General features: G+C 46.1%; 3 protein-coding genes across 6 annotated transcripts in view; 2 read left to right on the top strand and 1 right to left on the bottom strand.

Moving 5' to 3' along the window:
* The window catches only part of cog8 (component of oligomeric golgi complex 8), a 2,839-nt gene extending 1,012 nt beyond the window's left edge, over positions 1 to 1,827 (top strand). Inside the window, exons 3-5 of the mRNA XM_079293370.1 lie at positions 366 to 1,160; positions 1,244 to 1,412; positions 1,522 to 1,827. Of these exons, the coding sequence (XP_079149496.1) occupies positions 366 to 1,160; positions 1,244 to 1,412; positions 1,522 to 1,763 (1,206 nt within the window). The 3' untranslated portion in view covers positions 1,764 to 1,827. The remainder of the gene's footprint in view (positions 1 to 365; positions 1,161 to 1,243; positions 1,413 to 1,521) is intronic.
* Positions 1,828 to 2,001: 174 nt separating this feature from the next.
* Positions 2,002 to 10,218, bottom strand: nob1 (NIN1 (RPN12) binding protein 1 homolog). The gene is made up of 10 exons (XM_079283551.1): positions 10,144 to 10,218; positions 9,420 to 9,552; positions 8,359 to 8,492; positions 8,217 to 8,288; positions 7,989 to 8,108; positions 7,455 to 7,598; positions 3,256 to 3,492; positions 2,879 to 2,976; positions 2,631 to 2,775; positions 2,002 to 2,433 (listed from the first exon to the last, which is right to left on the bottom strand). The coding sequence occupies exons 1-10, from the start codon at positions 10,210 to 10,212 to the stop codon at positions 2,164 to 2,166; spliced, it is 1,422 nt and encodes a 473-aa protein (XP_079139677.1). The 5' UTR covers positions 10,213 to 10,218; the 3' UTR covers positions 2,002 to 2,163.
* A 336-nt stretch (positions 10,219 to 10,554) lies between these two features.
* Positions 10,555 to 15,000, top strand: part of wdr59 (WD repeat domain 59) — a gene marked incomplete at its 3' end in the record, with an annotated part of 14,829 nt that continues 10,383 nt past the window's right edge. For all 4 annotated transcript variants that reach the window (XM_079282423.1, XM_079282422.1, XM_079282421.1 and 1 more), the window contains exons 1-10: positions 10,555 to 10,619; positions 11,029 to 11,078; positions 12,464 to 12,599; positions 12,677 to 12,762; positions 12,862 to 12,942; positions 13,129 to 13,166; positions 13,344 to 13,432; positions 14,385 to 14,501; positions 14,619 to 14,696; positions 14,884 to 15,000. The exon at positions 14,884 to 15,000 is cut by the window's right edge and continues 40 nt beyond it. In XM_079282423.1, coding sequence (XP_079138549.1) covers positions 10,566 to 10,619; positions 11,029 to 11,078; positions 12,464 to 12,599; positions 12,677 to 12,762; positions 12,862 to 12,942; positions 13,129 to 13,166; positions 13,344 to 13,432; positions 14,385 to 14,501; positions 14,619 to 14,696; positions 14,884 to 15,000 — 846 coding nt within the window. In that variant the 5' untranslated portion in view covers positions 10,555 to 10,565. The remainder of the gene's footprint in view (positions 10,620 to 11,028; positions 11,079 to 12,463; positions 12,600 to 12,676; positions 12,763 to 12,861; positions 12,943 to 13,128; positions 13,167 to 13,343; positions 13,433 to 14,384; positions 14,502 to 14,618; positions 14,697 to 14,883) is intronic.

Raw genomic sequence — 15,000 nt, 5'->3', positions numbered from 1 at the left:
TAATATATGATCACATATGTAGTGACGAGCCACTCGGCTGGGTGCGGGAGAAGATCGTGTTTCCAGGCTTTTCACACTTTTGGGTGAGGTTCCCGTTCAGTTAGTTCTCAGATGATATACTTATATCATAACTTGATATCACTGAGCTCCCTGGTCTCCCTCTGGTGTGTCTGGTTTGCTGTAAAAACGTGCGATCTCCCCGTCACCCATGCATCATCACCTCTGTTGCACCTGTGACCCATATATCAACACACTGCCACCCGTGGTCAACCTGAGAAGGGCTCCCAATTCAAACACAATACACAGACATAAATAATGGCTCCTGCAATATGTGATTGTATATTATATGCACACTATATCCTCAGGGGATCGTGCGTGAGGTGCGTCAGTCTGCTCAGCTGATGCTGAACCAGCTGCTGCAGCAGCTCCGCAGTAACTCTCAGCTGCCCGCCTGCCTGCGTGTGATTGGCTACCTGCGGAGGATGGACGTGTTCACGGAGGCGGAGCTCCGGGTGAAGTTCCTGCAGGCTCGAGGCTCCTGGCTCCGGTCCATCCTCGCCGCCGTCCCAGAGGACGACCCTTACTTTCACATCACCAAAACCATCGAGGCCTGCAGGGTCCACCTGTTCGACATCATCACGCAGTACAGAGCCATCTTCTCCGACGAGGATCCGCTGAACGAGGCGCCGGTGAACGAGGCCGCCATCTTCCACGGCTGGGTGGTGCAGAAGGTGGCGGAGTTCCTGGAGACCTTAGAGAGGGATCTGCAACGGGGCGTCGGGGGTCGCCTGGACTCCCTGCTGGGTCAGTGCATGTACTTCGGTCTGTCCTTCAGCCGGGTCGGGGCAGACTTCCGCGGGCAGCTGGCGCCGATGTTCCAGCGGGTGGCGGCGGAGACGTTCCGCAGAGCCGTGCGGGAGGCGGCAGACAAGTTCCAGGAGGACATGAACCGGTACACGCTCATCGCCCTGCCGTCTGTTTTAGGGGGGGCCTCCGGGAACCAGACCGGAACCCTGCAGCCCCCCATGTCCCTGCTGGACTTCCAGCCGCTGGCCTGCTTCCTCAACAACATCCTGACGGCATTCAACGACCTGCGGCTCTGCTGCCCCGTGGGACTGGCTCAGGACGTGGCCTCCTGTCTTCAGGACGCCCTGAACACGGTAAACTTCAACTATTTCAAGTCTCAGGTGGGACCCGGCTCTCGTCTGGTGTGTTGATGTTGTCGGTCTTGTTTTCCCGTCAGGTGACCCGTCAGATCCTGGTGTTCCACCGGGCCGAGGAGTCGGCCTTCAGCAGCAGAGAGAAGCAGCTCTTCCTCCTCTTCTGCTCGGCCTACGCTGAAGACCTGCTGCCGTTCCTCAACCGCTGCCTGCAGGTCCTGTTTCCTCCGGCTCAGATCGCACTCATCCTCGGTGAGGAAGACCAGTCCTGACCCACATCCTGATTAATATTAAACATGAATATTAAATATGAATAATGGAATGAACCTGGTCTCTGTCTAAACCTGGTCTGTCTCTTCAGGAGTTCCTCCCACTCAGCTGCACCGGTTCGGTGGTTTGGGCTCCATCGACCTCGTCGTCGTCCTCAAACCGCTGGACTTCCTGCTCCCTCAGAGAGAGACCCAGATCCAGGACCCAGGACCGGAGTCAGGAGAGCTGGACCCGGAGTCTGTCCAGTCCGCCCTCAGAGACTCTGAGGAACCAGAAGAAGAGACGAGAGGAGACGAGGAAGAAGAAGAAGAAGAGGACTTCTCTGTGGACTGAAGGACCTTTGATGTCTATTCAAAGTGTTCAGAAATCTAAAGTTTATTAAAAAATAATAATAAAACATTACCGTGGAAACTGAGTCGTGTTTCTGACATTAATCAATCGAATAATACATATATTAATAACAAATATATGAATAATAAATACATCTGTTCTTCAAATGTTCTTTTATGGGATTAAAGATTATAAATAAGTCATGAATGTGTGTTTACATTAAAATAAAGAGAAGTGATGAGATCATATTTATTATAGTAGATTCGATACATAAACCTTATTAATGTGACAAGTTTTCTGTTGAAAGGACCGTTCTGGATTTTCTTCGTGCTTCAGAGAGGACTCTTTAGTTTGGACCTGGAGGTCCTGCAGGTCCTGGTCTTCAGGAGTCCAAATCAATCGCTCACTTCTTCTTCACAAACTTCTTGTGGGCGGAGTTTGGGTTGCTCCGCCTCTTGCCGCCGCCACAACGCCCGTCTCTGATCTGCAGGTTGGCGGCTCGGCTGTAGACGTCGTTCTGGCAGAAGGGGGACCCTCCGGCCTCGTAGTCCGGGTCCAAGACGTCGGTCTTCTGACGGGCTTTACGGGACAGTCTCTGCTGGGGGAAGCTCTGGTCCTCCACCAGCTGAGGGTTGTTACTGTGTTTCCCTCCATGAGGCCGAGGTAGAGGGTGCTGGAACACATGAGACATGGCTATAAGTACTACAGTACTGTCATCAGGTACAAGTACCGCGCTCTAGTACAGGTCTGATGTACTGTTCCATCTACTGCTACTTTATACTTCACTACATGTCTTTTTACTGCATTGATTTAGTTTTTATATGAATATCTAGTGCTACAGGAGAGTGTGTGTGTGTGTGTGTGTCTCACCCTCAGCCCTCTTGGGTTCAGGACTTTGGGGTTCTTAGAGAAGTGCATCTTGGTGTTTCCGTCCTCTCCGACTGTCACAGCGAGTTTCTTCAGAGTCGGGTTTCCACAGTGAGGACAGAACACTTTGTTCATGATGCTGGTGGTCCTGAAAGTTAGACCACATCCACATTAAAGACCTGGTCCAGAGACTCTCTGGTCCTCAGGGTTCTATCAACACTAGGTTCTGGTCTCAGGTGAACTGGACTCACCTGAAGCAGGCGTGACATCTCAGGATGTAGTTCCTCGCCTGTTTGATCAGCATCCCGTTAACAGACAGAACATGAAGACCGATCTGAATGAGAACGTTCTGGAACGACAGAGGATCAGATTAAAGCATTAATCAATAACCGATTATTGGAGTCATACCTCAAGCATTTTATGCTTTTCTTTGTTTAATATGATAATAAACACAATTGATAAACGTGTTAAACATGTCAATAAACACTATTAAATATGTTAAGAAACACGTTCATAAACATGTTTATTAATAAAGGTGTTTCTATATAATAAAGCAGATCTACTCCATCTGAACCATGAATGAACCTTCTAACAGAAGGACCTACAGGTGACCTGGACCTACAGTTACCTGCATGGCGAAGTCGGTGGTCAGACATCCCACTTGGACATCAGCAGGAGCCGTCCAATCAGCAGAGTCCATCTTCACCTGTTTGATGTTACCAGGAGTGATCCATCCTCCTCCATCATCATTATCTTCATCTTCATCTTGGTCTTCAGGCTCGTTCTCTTTGTCTTCGTCTGATTGGTCCTCTGTCTGCAGCGATATGTCCAACCTGATCTCTGATGTGGAGACGTTGTCCACTTTCTAGAGACATCAACATTTATTAATATATTATGAATCACTAATAAGTTTATATTTTTACATCATTTTATTATTAATCAGTACGATGTTTATATGTTACATATGAGATGTGGAATAATTCCTTCACACCACAGCGTTACCTCTTGTTTGAAGTCTGTTTACTCTTAGCTTAATAAACAAGTGTTAATAAACATGTTAACAAACATGAATAAACATGTTAACAAATGTGACCATACATGTCCATAAACAAGTGAATACACGTGAATAAACATGTTAACAAATGTGACCAAACATGTGAATAAACAAGGGAATAAACATGTTAATAAACAAGTGAATAAACACGTGAATAAACACGTGAATAAACACGCAAATAAACACGTGACTAAACACGTGAATAAACACGTGAATAAACACGTGAATAAACACGTGAATAAACACGTGAATAAACACGTGAATAAACACGTGAATAAACACGTGAATAAACACGTGAATAAACATGTTAATAAACAAGTGAATAAACATGTGAATAAACACGTGAATAAACAAGCGAATAAACACGCGAATAAACACGCGAATAAACACGTGAATAAACACGTGAATAAACACGTGAATAAACACGTGAATAAACACGTGAATAAACACGTGAATAAACACGTGAATAAACACGTGAATAAACACGTGAATAAACACGTGAATAAACACGTGAATAAACAAGTGAATAAACAAGTGAACAAACATGCGAATAAACATGTTAATAAACATGTTAATAAACACGTGAATAAACATGTTAATAAGCACGTGAATAAACATGTTAATAAACACGTGAATAAACATGTTAATAAACACGTGAATAAACATGTTAATAAACATGTTAATAAACATGTGAATAAACATGTTAATAAACACGTGAATAAACGCATGAACAAACATGTTAATAAACAAGTGAATAAACATGTCAATAAACATGTGAATAAACATGTTAATAAACACGTGAATAAACGTGTGACCAAACATGTTAATAAACATGTGAATAAAGATGTTAATAAACAAGTGAATAAACATGTGAACAAACATGTTAATAAACATGTGAATAAACATGTGAATAAACAAGTGAATAAACAAGCGTTAATAAAAACGGGTCAATAGACACGTGTCGATGAACATGTTAATAAACGCGTGTTAAGAAACACACCCGTCAACAAACACACACGTTAGCACGTTAACAAACGCGTTAACAAACACGCGATTAGAACACCGACTATAAAACGTATTGGTTTATTGATTGGTCTGTAGTAGGGGTGTCACGGATCACAAACCTCACGGTTCGGTTCGGATCACGGTTCAGGAGTCACGGTTCGGATCATTTTTCGGATCAACAAAGAAAAGGGGAGGAGACAAATATAACTGCTTTCCATTTGTTAATTAAAGAACTTCAAGAACACTTAAAGCAAAGAACTTTGGGCTATAGTCTTACATGAAAACAAAAATATTGAAGATGTCCAATTTGAAAGAAAATGAAATAAATAAATAAAAATAAAACATTCAAGAATTCTGTTCAGTTTAAGTGCAACATGAGTTATGTTGATTCCCTCGTCCTTTCATCAATACTGAAAGAAAGAAACAGCCAGTGAGCTGCTTCCACTGTTTACACTGAACTGAACTGCTCAGCAACAACTTGGGTCTGTGTTTACTTCCTGTCAGGTTATGCCATTCAAATACACAATGTTACATTACTGTGACATTATTTTCAAAAAGATGAGAATATCTCCATTGTCTGGGGAGAGGGTCGACCTTTCTGTGGTGACTGGAATATTATTGGGCCTGTCTAGCTTCACTCTGATACGTCTGTCAGCACCTGAACCAGGTGTGTGTGTGTGTGACTCTCACAGAGGGGGCGTGTCTACAGCACCTGAACCAGGTGTGTGTGTGTGTGACTCTCACAGAGGGGGCGTGTCTACAGCACCTGAACCAGGTGTGTGTCTGTGTGACTCTCACAGAGGGGGCGTGTCTACAGCACCTGAACCAGGTGTGTGTCTGTGTGACTCTCACAGAGGGGGCGTGTCTACAGCACCTGAACCAGGTGTGTGTCTGTATGACTCTCACAGAGGGGGCGTGTCTACAGCACCTGAACCAGGTGTGTGTCTGTGTGACTCTCACAGAGGGGGCGTGTCTACAGCACCTGAACCAGGTGTGTGTCTGTGTGACTCTCACAGAGGGGGCGTGTCTACAGCACCCTAACCAGGAGTGTGTCTGTGTGACTCTCACAGAGGGGGCGTGTCTACAGCACCTGAACCAGGTGTGTGTCTGTGTGACTCTCACAGAGGGGGCGTGTCTACAGCACCTGAACCAGGTGTGTGTCTGTGTGACTCTCACAGAGGGGGCGTGTCTACAGCACCTGAACCAGGTGTGTGTCTGTGTGACTCTCACAGAGGGGGCGTGTCTACAGCACCCTAACCAGGAGTGTGTCTGTGTGACTCTCACAGAGGGGGCGTGTCTACAGCACCTGAACCAGGTGTGTGTCTGTGTGACTCTCACAGAGGGGGCGTGTCTACAGCACCTGAACCAGGTGTGTGTCTGTGTGACTCTCACAGAGGGGGCGTGTCTACAGCACCTGAACCAGGTGTGTGTCTGTGTGACTCTCACAGAGGGGGCGTGTCTACAGCACCCTAACCAGGAGTGTGTCTGTGTGACTCTCACAGAGGGGGCGTGTCTACAGCACCTGCCCCAGGTGTGTGTCTGTGTGACTCTCACAGAGGGGGCGTGTCTACAGCACCTGAACCAGGTGTGTGTCTGTGTGACTCTCACAGAGGGGGCGTGTCTACAGCACCTGAACCAGGTGTGTGTCTGTGTGACTCTCTCAGAGGGGGCGTGTCTACAGCACCGGACTAAGAATCACTCCGCCGTGGTGAAAGCGGTCTCTGCAGTCTTTTCCTTCTCATAGACGTCTGGAACAGCTTCACACTGAAGTGGGTGCGTGAGTGGACGTCGTAGCGTGGCTCAAGCATTTTAACCAGATTTAGAAATCCTTTGTTTTCTACACCGGAGTGTCCCCGTCGCTGACATGCCGATGTTTTGCCGTTGTCGTGTGTCTCTTTAAATAACGCCGACATACCGTAACGCTTCGTCCACCACCCTCATCCGTCATTATACGTTACAGGGAAGACAAAATGTTCCCAAACTTGCGACTTAAATGACATCGCGGCTTCTGACGTTCCTCCGCTCGCCATGACGTCACCGTTAAATGCTTCTAAGCTGCTCCGTTCACTGAACACACTACTGCTTCATATCTGTTCACTGACACACTGCATTGATATTCGGGGACTTGTTACTTGAAAAGGAACAGCAGCAGCAGAACTTTACACACTTTGATGATTACACTGTAAAAAAAATAAATAAATACTCGATTGATCCGCGGCTCACGAGTGATCCGAACAGTGAGGGCTGATCCGAACGGATCACGGATCGATCCGTGACACCACTAGTCTGTAGTAGGCGGCCCGTGATTGGTCTGTTGATTGGTCTGTAGTAGGCGGCCCGTGATTGGTCTATTGATTGGTCTGTAGTAGGCGGCCCGTGATTGGTCTGTTGATTGGTCTGTAGTAGGCGGCCCGTGATTGGTCTATTGATTGGTCTGTAGTAGGCGGCCCGTGATTGGTCTGTTGATTGGTCTGTAGTAGGCAGCCCGTGATTGGTCTATTGATTGGTCTGTAGTAGGCGGCCCGTGATTGGTCTGTTGATTGGTCTGTAGTAGGCGGCCCGTGATTGGTCTATTGATTGGTCTGTAGTAGGCGGCCCGTGATTGGTCTGTTGATTGGTCTGTAGTAGGCGGCCCGTGATTGGTCTGTTGATTGGTCTGTAGTAGGCGGCCCGTGATTGGTTTATTTAGTGCTGTAGAGAAGTCACATGACACCAAACGCTCCCTTTGTTCTGAATGAGCTCAGATCCTGAAGGTCTGGTAAACTCACCAATATTTCCAGCAGACACTCATCGATGGACGCCAGCGGATCTCTCCAGAACTGGAAGGTGTTGAACTTGTCATCGTCAGCAGAAGACGTCTGTGTGCTCGTCTGGTTCTGTTTGATCTTTGGGTTTAAAACCTCCACAGGATCCTGGAGGAGCAGCGACACCAGACGTTACGTTTACAGTGAGGAGACTTTGGAGAGGGTTGTTTATTGATTGTGCTTTTCCTGCTCTGAGAAGTAAAAATGTCTCCTGAACTGTTACTAACGATAAACACTGTTGATGATCAATGATCACACAAAACAATGTTGTTTCTAGTTTGAATCCTCCAGCACAAGAATAAATGGACAGACATGTTTCTATGAGTGGACATGAGGACATAGACTGGAGGACATGAGGATATGGGCATGAGGACATGGACTGAAGTCTACGAGGACATGAGGACGTGAGGACATGAGGACATGAGGATGTGAGGACATGAGGACGTGAGGACGTGAGGACATGAGGACATACAAAGACTTCCTCATGGTCAGACTCACCAGTAGACCCAGCAGGTCTCTGTCGATGGACGGTAGCAGTTCTCTCCAGAACTGGAAGCTGTTGAACTCGTCACCGTTTGATGTCTCCGTCTGTTGGACGTCCAAACTGTCCACATGTTTCTGAAGGAACGTCGAGGAAATTATAAACTGGAAAATGTTCCCAACTGATGTTTGAGGCTTTATCTTGATTTTACTCTCCATGAGATGTTTCTGTGAGAAGACTTTTACCTTGGAGGGGAAGTGGAATCCTGCTACGTTAACGGGAGTCTCTGGGTGTCGCTGTGTGCTGTGGATATCAACCTGAGACAGAAAATAAATAAATAAATAAATATATATATATATATGAGACATAGAGTGATGTCTCAGGTACCTTGACCTCCGGCTCCTTCTTCAGGTGTTCAGAGCCGACGTGTTCCAGCTCCAGCTGGTAGGTAAGAGCCAGAACTTTGATGTCTGTGGCGGAAAGACTCGGGTAGTCTCCGGTCTTCTTAGAGAACTCGGTCACTGAGACAAGAAACAGGAAGAAACGAGAAAGCAGACCTCAGGTTTAGTTCAGTTTATCTAGTCTAACGTGTTCAGGTTTAGTTTATCCAGTCCGACGTGTTCAGGTTTAGTTGACCCAGTCCGACGTGTTCGGGTTTAGTTGACCCAGTCCGACGTGTTCGGGTTTAGTTGACGCAGTCCGACGTGTTCAGGTTTAGTTTATCCAGTCCGACGTGTTCAGGTTTAGTTGACCCAGTCCGACGTGTTCAGGTTTAGTTGACCCAGTCCGACGTGTTCAGGTTTAGTTGACCCAGTCCGACGTGTTCAGGTTTAGTTGACCCAGTCCGACGTGTTCGGGTTTAGTTGACCCAGTCCGACGTGTTCAGGTTTAGTTGACCCAGTCCGACGTGTTCAGGTTTAGTTGACCCAGTCCGACGTGTTCGGGTTTAGTTGACCCAGTCCGACGTGTTCGGGTTTAGTTGACCCAGTCCGACGTGTTCGGGTTTAGTTGACCCAGTCCGACGTGTTCAGGTTTAGTTGATCCAGTCCGACGTGTTCAGGTTTAGTTGACCCAGTCCGACGTGTTCAGGTTTAGTTGACCCAGTCCGACGTGTTCAGGTTTAGTTGATCCAGTCCGACGTGTTCAGGTTTAGTTGACCCAGTCCGACGTGTTCGGGTTTAGTTGACGCAGTCCGACGTGTTCGGGTTTAGTTGACCCAGTCCGACGTGTTCGGGTTTAGTTGACGCAGTCCGACGTGTTCGGGTTTAGTTGACGCAGTCCGACGTGTTCAGGTTTAGTTTACGCAGTCCGACGTGTTCAGGTTTAGTTTACCCAGTCTGACGTGTTCAGGTTTAGTTTATCTTGTCTAACGTGTTCAGGTTTAGTTTATCTTGTCTAACGTGTTCAGGTTTAGTTTGTCTAGTCTAACGTGTTCAGGTTTAGTTTACCCAGTCTAACGTGTTCAGGATGAGGCTCTTTAAAGACCAGCTGGTACGGTAGGACAGCCAGACTCTTCCTGGTGGGTTTGTCTCTGATCTCGTTGACCACATCTCTCAGTGTGTAGATGTTGCTTCCGATATCCTGCAACACAAACAAACAGACCGAACTGTGACTATTCTATAAATAATATAAATCAGATCTACTCCTTCTTAACATGAATGAACCTCCTAACAGAAGGACCTCCAGGTGACCTGGACCTATAGATGACCTTGGCCTACAGGTGTCACGGCGACCACAGACCGTCATGTGACCACAGACCGTCATATTGACCACAGACTGTCATGTGACCACAGACTGTCATATTGACCACAGACTGTCATATTGACCAGACTGTCATGTGACCACAGACTGTTCTGGTGACAGAAGTGATACAGCTTCTCCACAGAGTGACCGAAGAGCTGATCACCATGGCAACACCCATGTTCTCTGTGCATCATCTCCTCGCTCGTGCTCAGCGGAAGTGACGTGTAATACTTAGGTAACGAGAGTAACATGTTGTTTTAAATAAAGGTGAATATTAAATGTAGATTTATTTATGAGTATTTAATGTCAGTCTGGTGTTCAGTCCGGAGCAGAGGGCCTTCTCTCCGGTCTCGTTACCGGACACCGGACGGACCGACGTCACGCTGACTGACGTCACTTTATTGACTAACATATTTATTAAAAACTCACCTGCAGCGGAGCTTTCTTTAAAAACGCGCCAGCGTCCGCGACGACATGCGCCACCAGGGTAGACGCCATTTTGGATATATTTTACCAGAAACAGAAGCGACCAATCAGAAGAAAGGAAAAGAGTCTCGTGACAAAGAGAGCACGGTGCGTTCACGAACTCCTCACCACGCATGTAAAGAGCAGCACCTTATTTTGAAAGCACATTGTTTTTTGTTTATCCATCTGCAATTGTAAATGTTTATTAAATTAAATGTTTATTTTACCAAAATAGTTTTTTTCTTTAATTGTGTTGTTTATATTTTGTTGTTAATTATTCACTTAATAAAGCCATTTAAAGTTTTTTTCCCACAGGGCTCATGAAGAAGTCGTCACGTGTCATTAGGATCACGTGACGTGGTGTTGACAGTGGAAGAAGAAGCAAGATGGCGGCCCGCTGGAGCAGCGAGAATGTGGTGGTGGAGTTTAGAGATGCCCAGGTAACGATGAGCGAAAGCTCCGGACTCCTGACTCACTTTAAGAAATGTATTTATTAATATTTAGAGTTGTGCAATTAAATACTCAGGAAAGTTGTCAGACAGTAAATAATCAATAATTAGATCGAGTTCATTAAATAAGTGAATTCCTTTAAAGTAGTTTTGTGTCATATATTAATGTTTTTAAGCAACATAATCAGTCCGATCATCAACCAATATTCATTCTTTTTTTTTACAAAGTAGTATTTTACAGTGTGGTATTCGTACTTCGACTGTAACAGAGTACTTTTACACAATAATTAAAGAGTCAGCTGACAAGGAAATAAATAAAGTTATCGGCATCTTTCAGACCAACCTTCTTCTTCTGCACCTTTATTTATGTTTTCTTTAATCTCTTCTTCTGTGGTTTCAGGCCACCGCCATGTCAGTGGACTGTCTGGGTTCACACGCCGTTCTGTCCGGGTAAATTGAGTTCACCTGAACGCACCGCAAGAGTTTATTGTGTCCTTTAGTTTAGACTGTCACCCTGTAAACATTGTAGCTTCATGAAGATGCCTTCACTGTCACCCTGTAAACATTGTAGCTTCATGAAGATGCCTTCACTGTCACCCTGTAAACATTGTAGCTTTATGGAGATGCCTTCACTGTCACCCTGTAAACATTGTAGCTTTATGGAGATGCCTTCACTGTCACCCTGTAAACATTGTAGCTTCATGAAGATGCCTTCACTGTCACCCTGTAAACATTGTAGCTTCATGAAGATGCCTTCACTGTCACCCTGTAAACATTGTAGCTTTATGGAGATGCCTTCACTGTCACCCTGTAAACATTGTAGCTTTATGGAGATGCCTTCACTGTCACCCTGTAAACATTATAGCTTTATGGAGATGCCTTCACTGTCACCCTGTAAACATTATAGCTTTATGGAGATGCCTTCACTGTCACCCTGTCAACATTGTAGCTTTATGGAGATGCCTTCACTGTCACCCTGTAAACATTATAGCTTTATGGAGATGCCTTCGCTGTCACCCTGTAAACATTGCTTTATGGAGATGCCTTCACTGTCACCCTGTAAACATTATAGTTTCATGAAGATGCCTTCACTGTCACCCTGTAAACATTGTAACTTTATGAAGACTCCGTCACTGTCACCCTGTAAACATTGTAGCTTTATGAAGATGCCTTCACTGTCACCCTGTAAACATTATAGCTTCATGAAGATGCCTTCACTGTCACCCTGTAAACATTGTAGCTTTATGAAGGCTCCTTCACTGTCACCCTGTAAACATTGTAGCTTTATGAAGATGCCTTCACTGTCACCCTGTAAACATGATAGCTTTATGGAGATGCCTTCACTGTCACCCTGTAAACATTGTAGCTTTATGGAGATGCCTTCACTGTCACCCTGTAAACATTGTAGCTTTATGGAGATGCCTTCACTGTCACCCTGTAAACATTGTAGCTTTATGGAGATGCCTTCACTGTCACCCTGTAAACATTGTAGCTTTATGGAGATGCCTTCACTGTCACCCTGTAAACATTGTAGCTTTATGGAGATGCCTTCACTGTCACCCTGTAAACATTATAGCTTTATGGAGATGCCTTCACTGTCACCCTGTAAACATTGTAGCTTTATGGAGATGCCTTCACTGTCACCCTGTAAACATTGTAGCTTTATGGAGATGCCTTCACTGTCACCCTGTAAACATTGTAGCTTTATGGAGATGCCTTCACTGTCACCCTGTAAACATAGCTTTATGGAGATGCCTTCACTGTCACCCTGTAAACATAGTTTTATGGAGATGCCTTCACTGTCACCCTGTAACACTCGATGCTTCCAAACTCAGGCGCCGGTTCCTGTACATGGTGAACCTGGAGGCTCCGTCTGAACCGCCGCGTAAGATCGGCCGTCAGAGTAAATGGGACGTGGGGACGGTCCAGTGGAACCCTCACAGATCAGAGTCCCACGTCTTTGCTGCCTCGGTGAGTTCTGCTGTTGACGACAAAGAAAACAGGCTCCTAAAGTACACACAATAAAATCTGTGTGTGTTTGTCTTCAGAGTAACCAGAGGGTGGATCTTTACTCCTGGAGGAACGGATGTGGAGAAGTTCACACGTCTCTACAGGGACACACCCGGGTCATCAGGTAACTACAGGGTTAAATCAAACACACCTCTGGACACGGTAATGTGTTCAATGACCCTCTGTGATGTGTTCACTGACTGTGGCGTGTTCATGTCCTCAGTGATCTGGACTGGTCCTGGTTTGAACCAGAGTTCTTGGTCACCAGCTCAGTGGACACATACATCTACATCTGGGACACCAGGTGAGAGGAATCAATGACATATTCATATTTATATACATGTGTGTACGTATACACGTATATGCCTCATTAGCATGTCGTGCAACATTAGCATGTTGTTACATAAGCATGTTGTGGCATTAGCATGAAGCTGATGTAAAGACATTAGCGTGTCGTCCTGCAGTAATGACGTCTTTGTTGACTCCACAGAGACACTCGGAAACCCACCGTGGCTCTTTCTGCTGTTGGTGAGTCTTCTTCATCTTCACTCATCTATAAACTGATCTGGATCTAAATCAAGAGGGACAGTGACTCAGCGTATTAGAACGTCTCCTGTTGTGTTTGAATGCTTCCTGTTGTTATCAATACAGTGTTTTCTATTCTGTTCATTAAAGACGTTCTAACCTGTTGATCTTCTCTTCCAGCTGGAGCGTCTCAGGTGAAGTGGAACCGGAAGAACCAGAATCTGCTGGCGTCCAGTCACGATGGAGACGTTCGGATCTGGGACAAAAGAGTGAGTTTTAATCTGATCTCAGCATGAGCTTCTGAAAGATCTGCAGGATCTGAAGGATCTGAAGGATCTGCAGGATCTGAAGGATCTGCAGGATCTGCAGGATCTGCAGGATCTGCAGGATCTGAAGGATCTGCAGGATCTGAAGGATCTGAAGGATCTGAAGCAGGGGTGTCAAACTCATTTTCACTCTGGGGCCACATCAGCATCACGGTCGCCCTCAAAGGGCCGGTTGTAAATGTAAGACGGTGTAAATGTAACTACGGTACTCCTAACATAGTTAGTTTAGTTTCCCGGGATATCTGTGACTTCCACAACACGTACTTCCAGTTGTGTAATTTCTCCTCCGCCATTGTTTCCTGTTGCTGGTGCAAAATGCATTCTGGGATATTTGGCTGTCCCAAGTACAGACAAGTCACCTCCGATGCATCCCGGGTAAAATGGGCAGAGCGAGCCACATCCGGGCATTAGGGCCGTGCTTGGCTCGATGTGAACTTTGAATTGGAACAGTACTTGGGCTGAGACTGATGACGTTTCAGTACAGAGAAGTACGCATGTTGAGAAACTTGTTGGAAATCCTCTTTATGGGCTGTTGCATCTCCTGTCCACCTGTTGTGATAGTTTTAATGTCGGCACACAGACAACATGCCATCTCATCACTTCGACTTTCTATCTCATAATTTCGACCATGGGGATATTTTTATTTTCACATCTAACTTTAAATTTTTGTAAAAAAAAAAAAAAAAAAAAATTATTATTATTATTTTTTTTGCTGGCGGATTCGTGGGCCACATAAAATGACGTGGTGGGCCGGGTCCGGCCCGCGGGCCGTATGTTTGACACCCCTGATCTGAAGGATCTGAAGGATCTGCAGGATCTGCAGGATCTGCAGGATCTGAAGGATCTGCAGGATCTAAAGGATCCGTGCTGTCACTGTTTGTGTCCTCTCTAACAGAAACCCAACACGGCGGCCGAGTACCTGGCGGCTCACCTGTCTAAGATACACGGCCTCGACTGGCATCCCGACAACGAGTTCATCCTCGCCACGTCCAGCCAGGACAATTCTGTGAGGGTGAGGAAAACAAACACACTGTCCACATCAGAGAGCAAAGAGCAGAACCGTTGATCTTCATCAGCTGGACACCAGAAGACTTCTGGTCTCTGAATCTCTCTCCTGCTTTGTGTTTAGTTTTGGGATTTCCGACAGCCCAGGAAGTACCTGAACATCCTGTCCTGTCAGGTTCCAGTGTGGAAGGCCCGATACACGGTGAGTCTCAAACGCAACATCAGTCATCCTTAAACACCGGTTCACTAGTAGAGACGCACGGAGTCATCGTCCAGGTGTCCTCCGATGAAGATCACTTCTAAAGCTTCATACAGACGCCACCAGTCTGCATTCTCCTATTCATGGCCAGCAGTGTGTTCAGAGGGTGTTCTGTGTTGTGTGTTGACAGCCGTTCTCCAACGGTCTGGTCACAGTGATGGTTCCTCAGCTCCGGAGGGAGAACAGTCTGCTGCTGTGGAGCACGCTGGACCTCAACAGTCCGGTTCACGCCTTCGTGGGACACGAC

Source organism: Melanostigma gelatinosum (genome assembly GCF_949748355.1).
Source record: "Melanostigma gelatinosum genome assembly, chromosome: 2".
Classification (NCBI taxonomy): domain Eukaryota; kingdom Metazoa; phylum Chordata; class Actinopteri; order Perciformes; family Zoarcidae; genus Melanostigma; species Melanostigma gelatinosum.
This window is presented reverse-complemented; position numbering and strand designations above follow the sequence as displayed.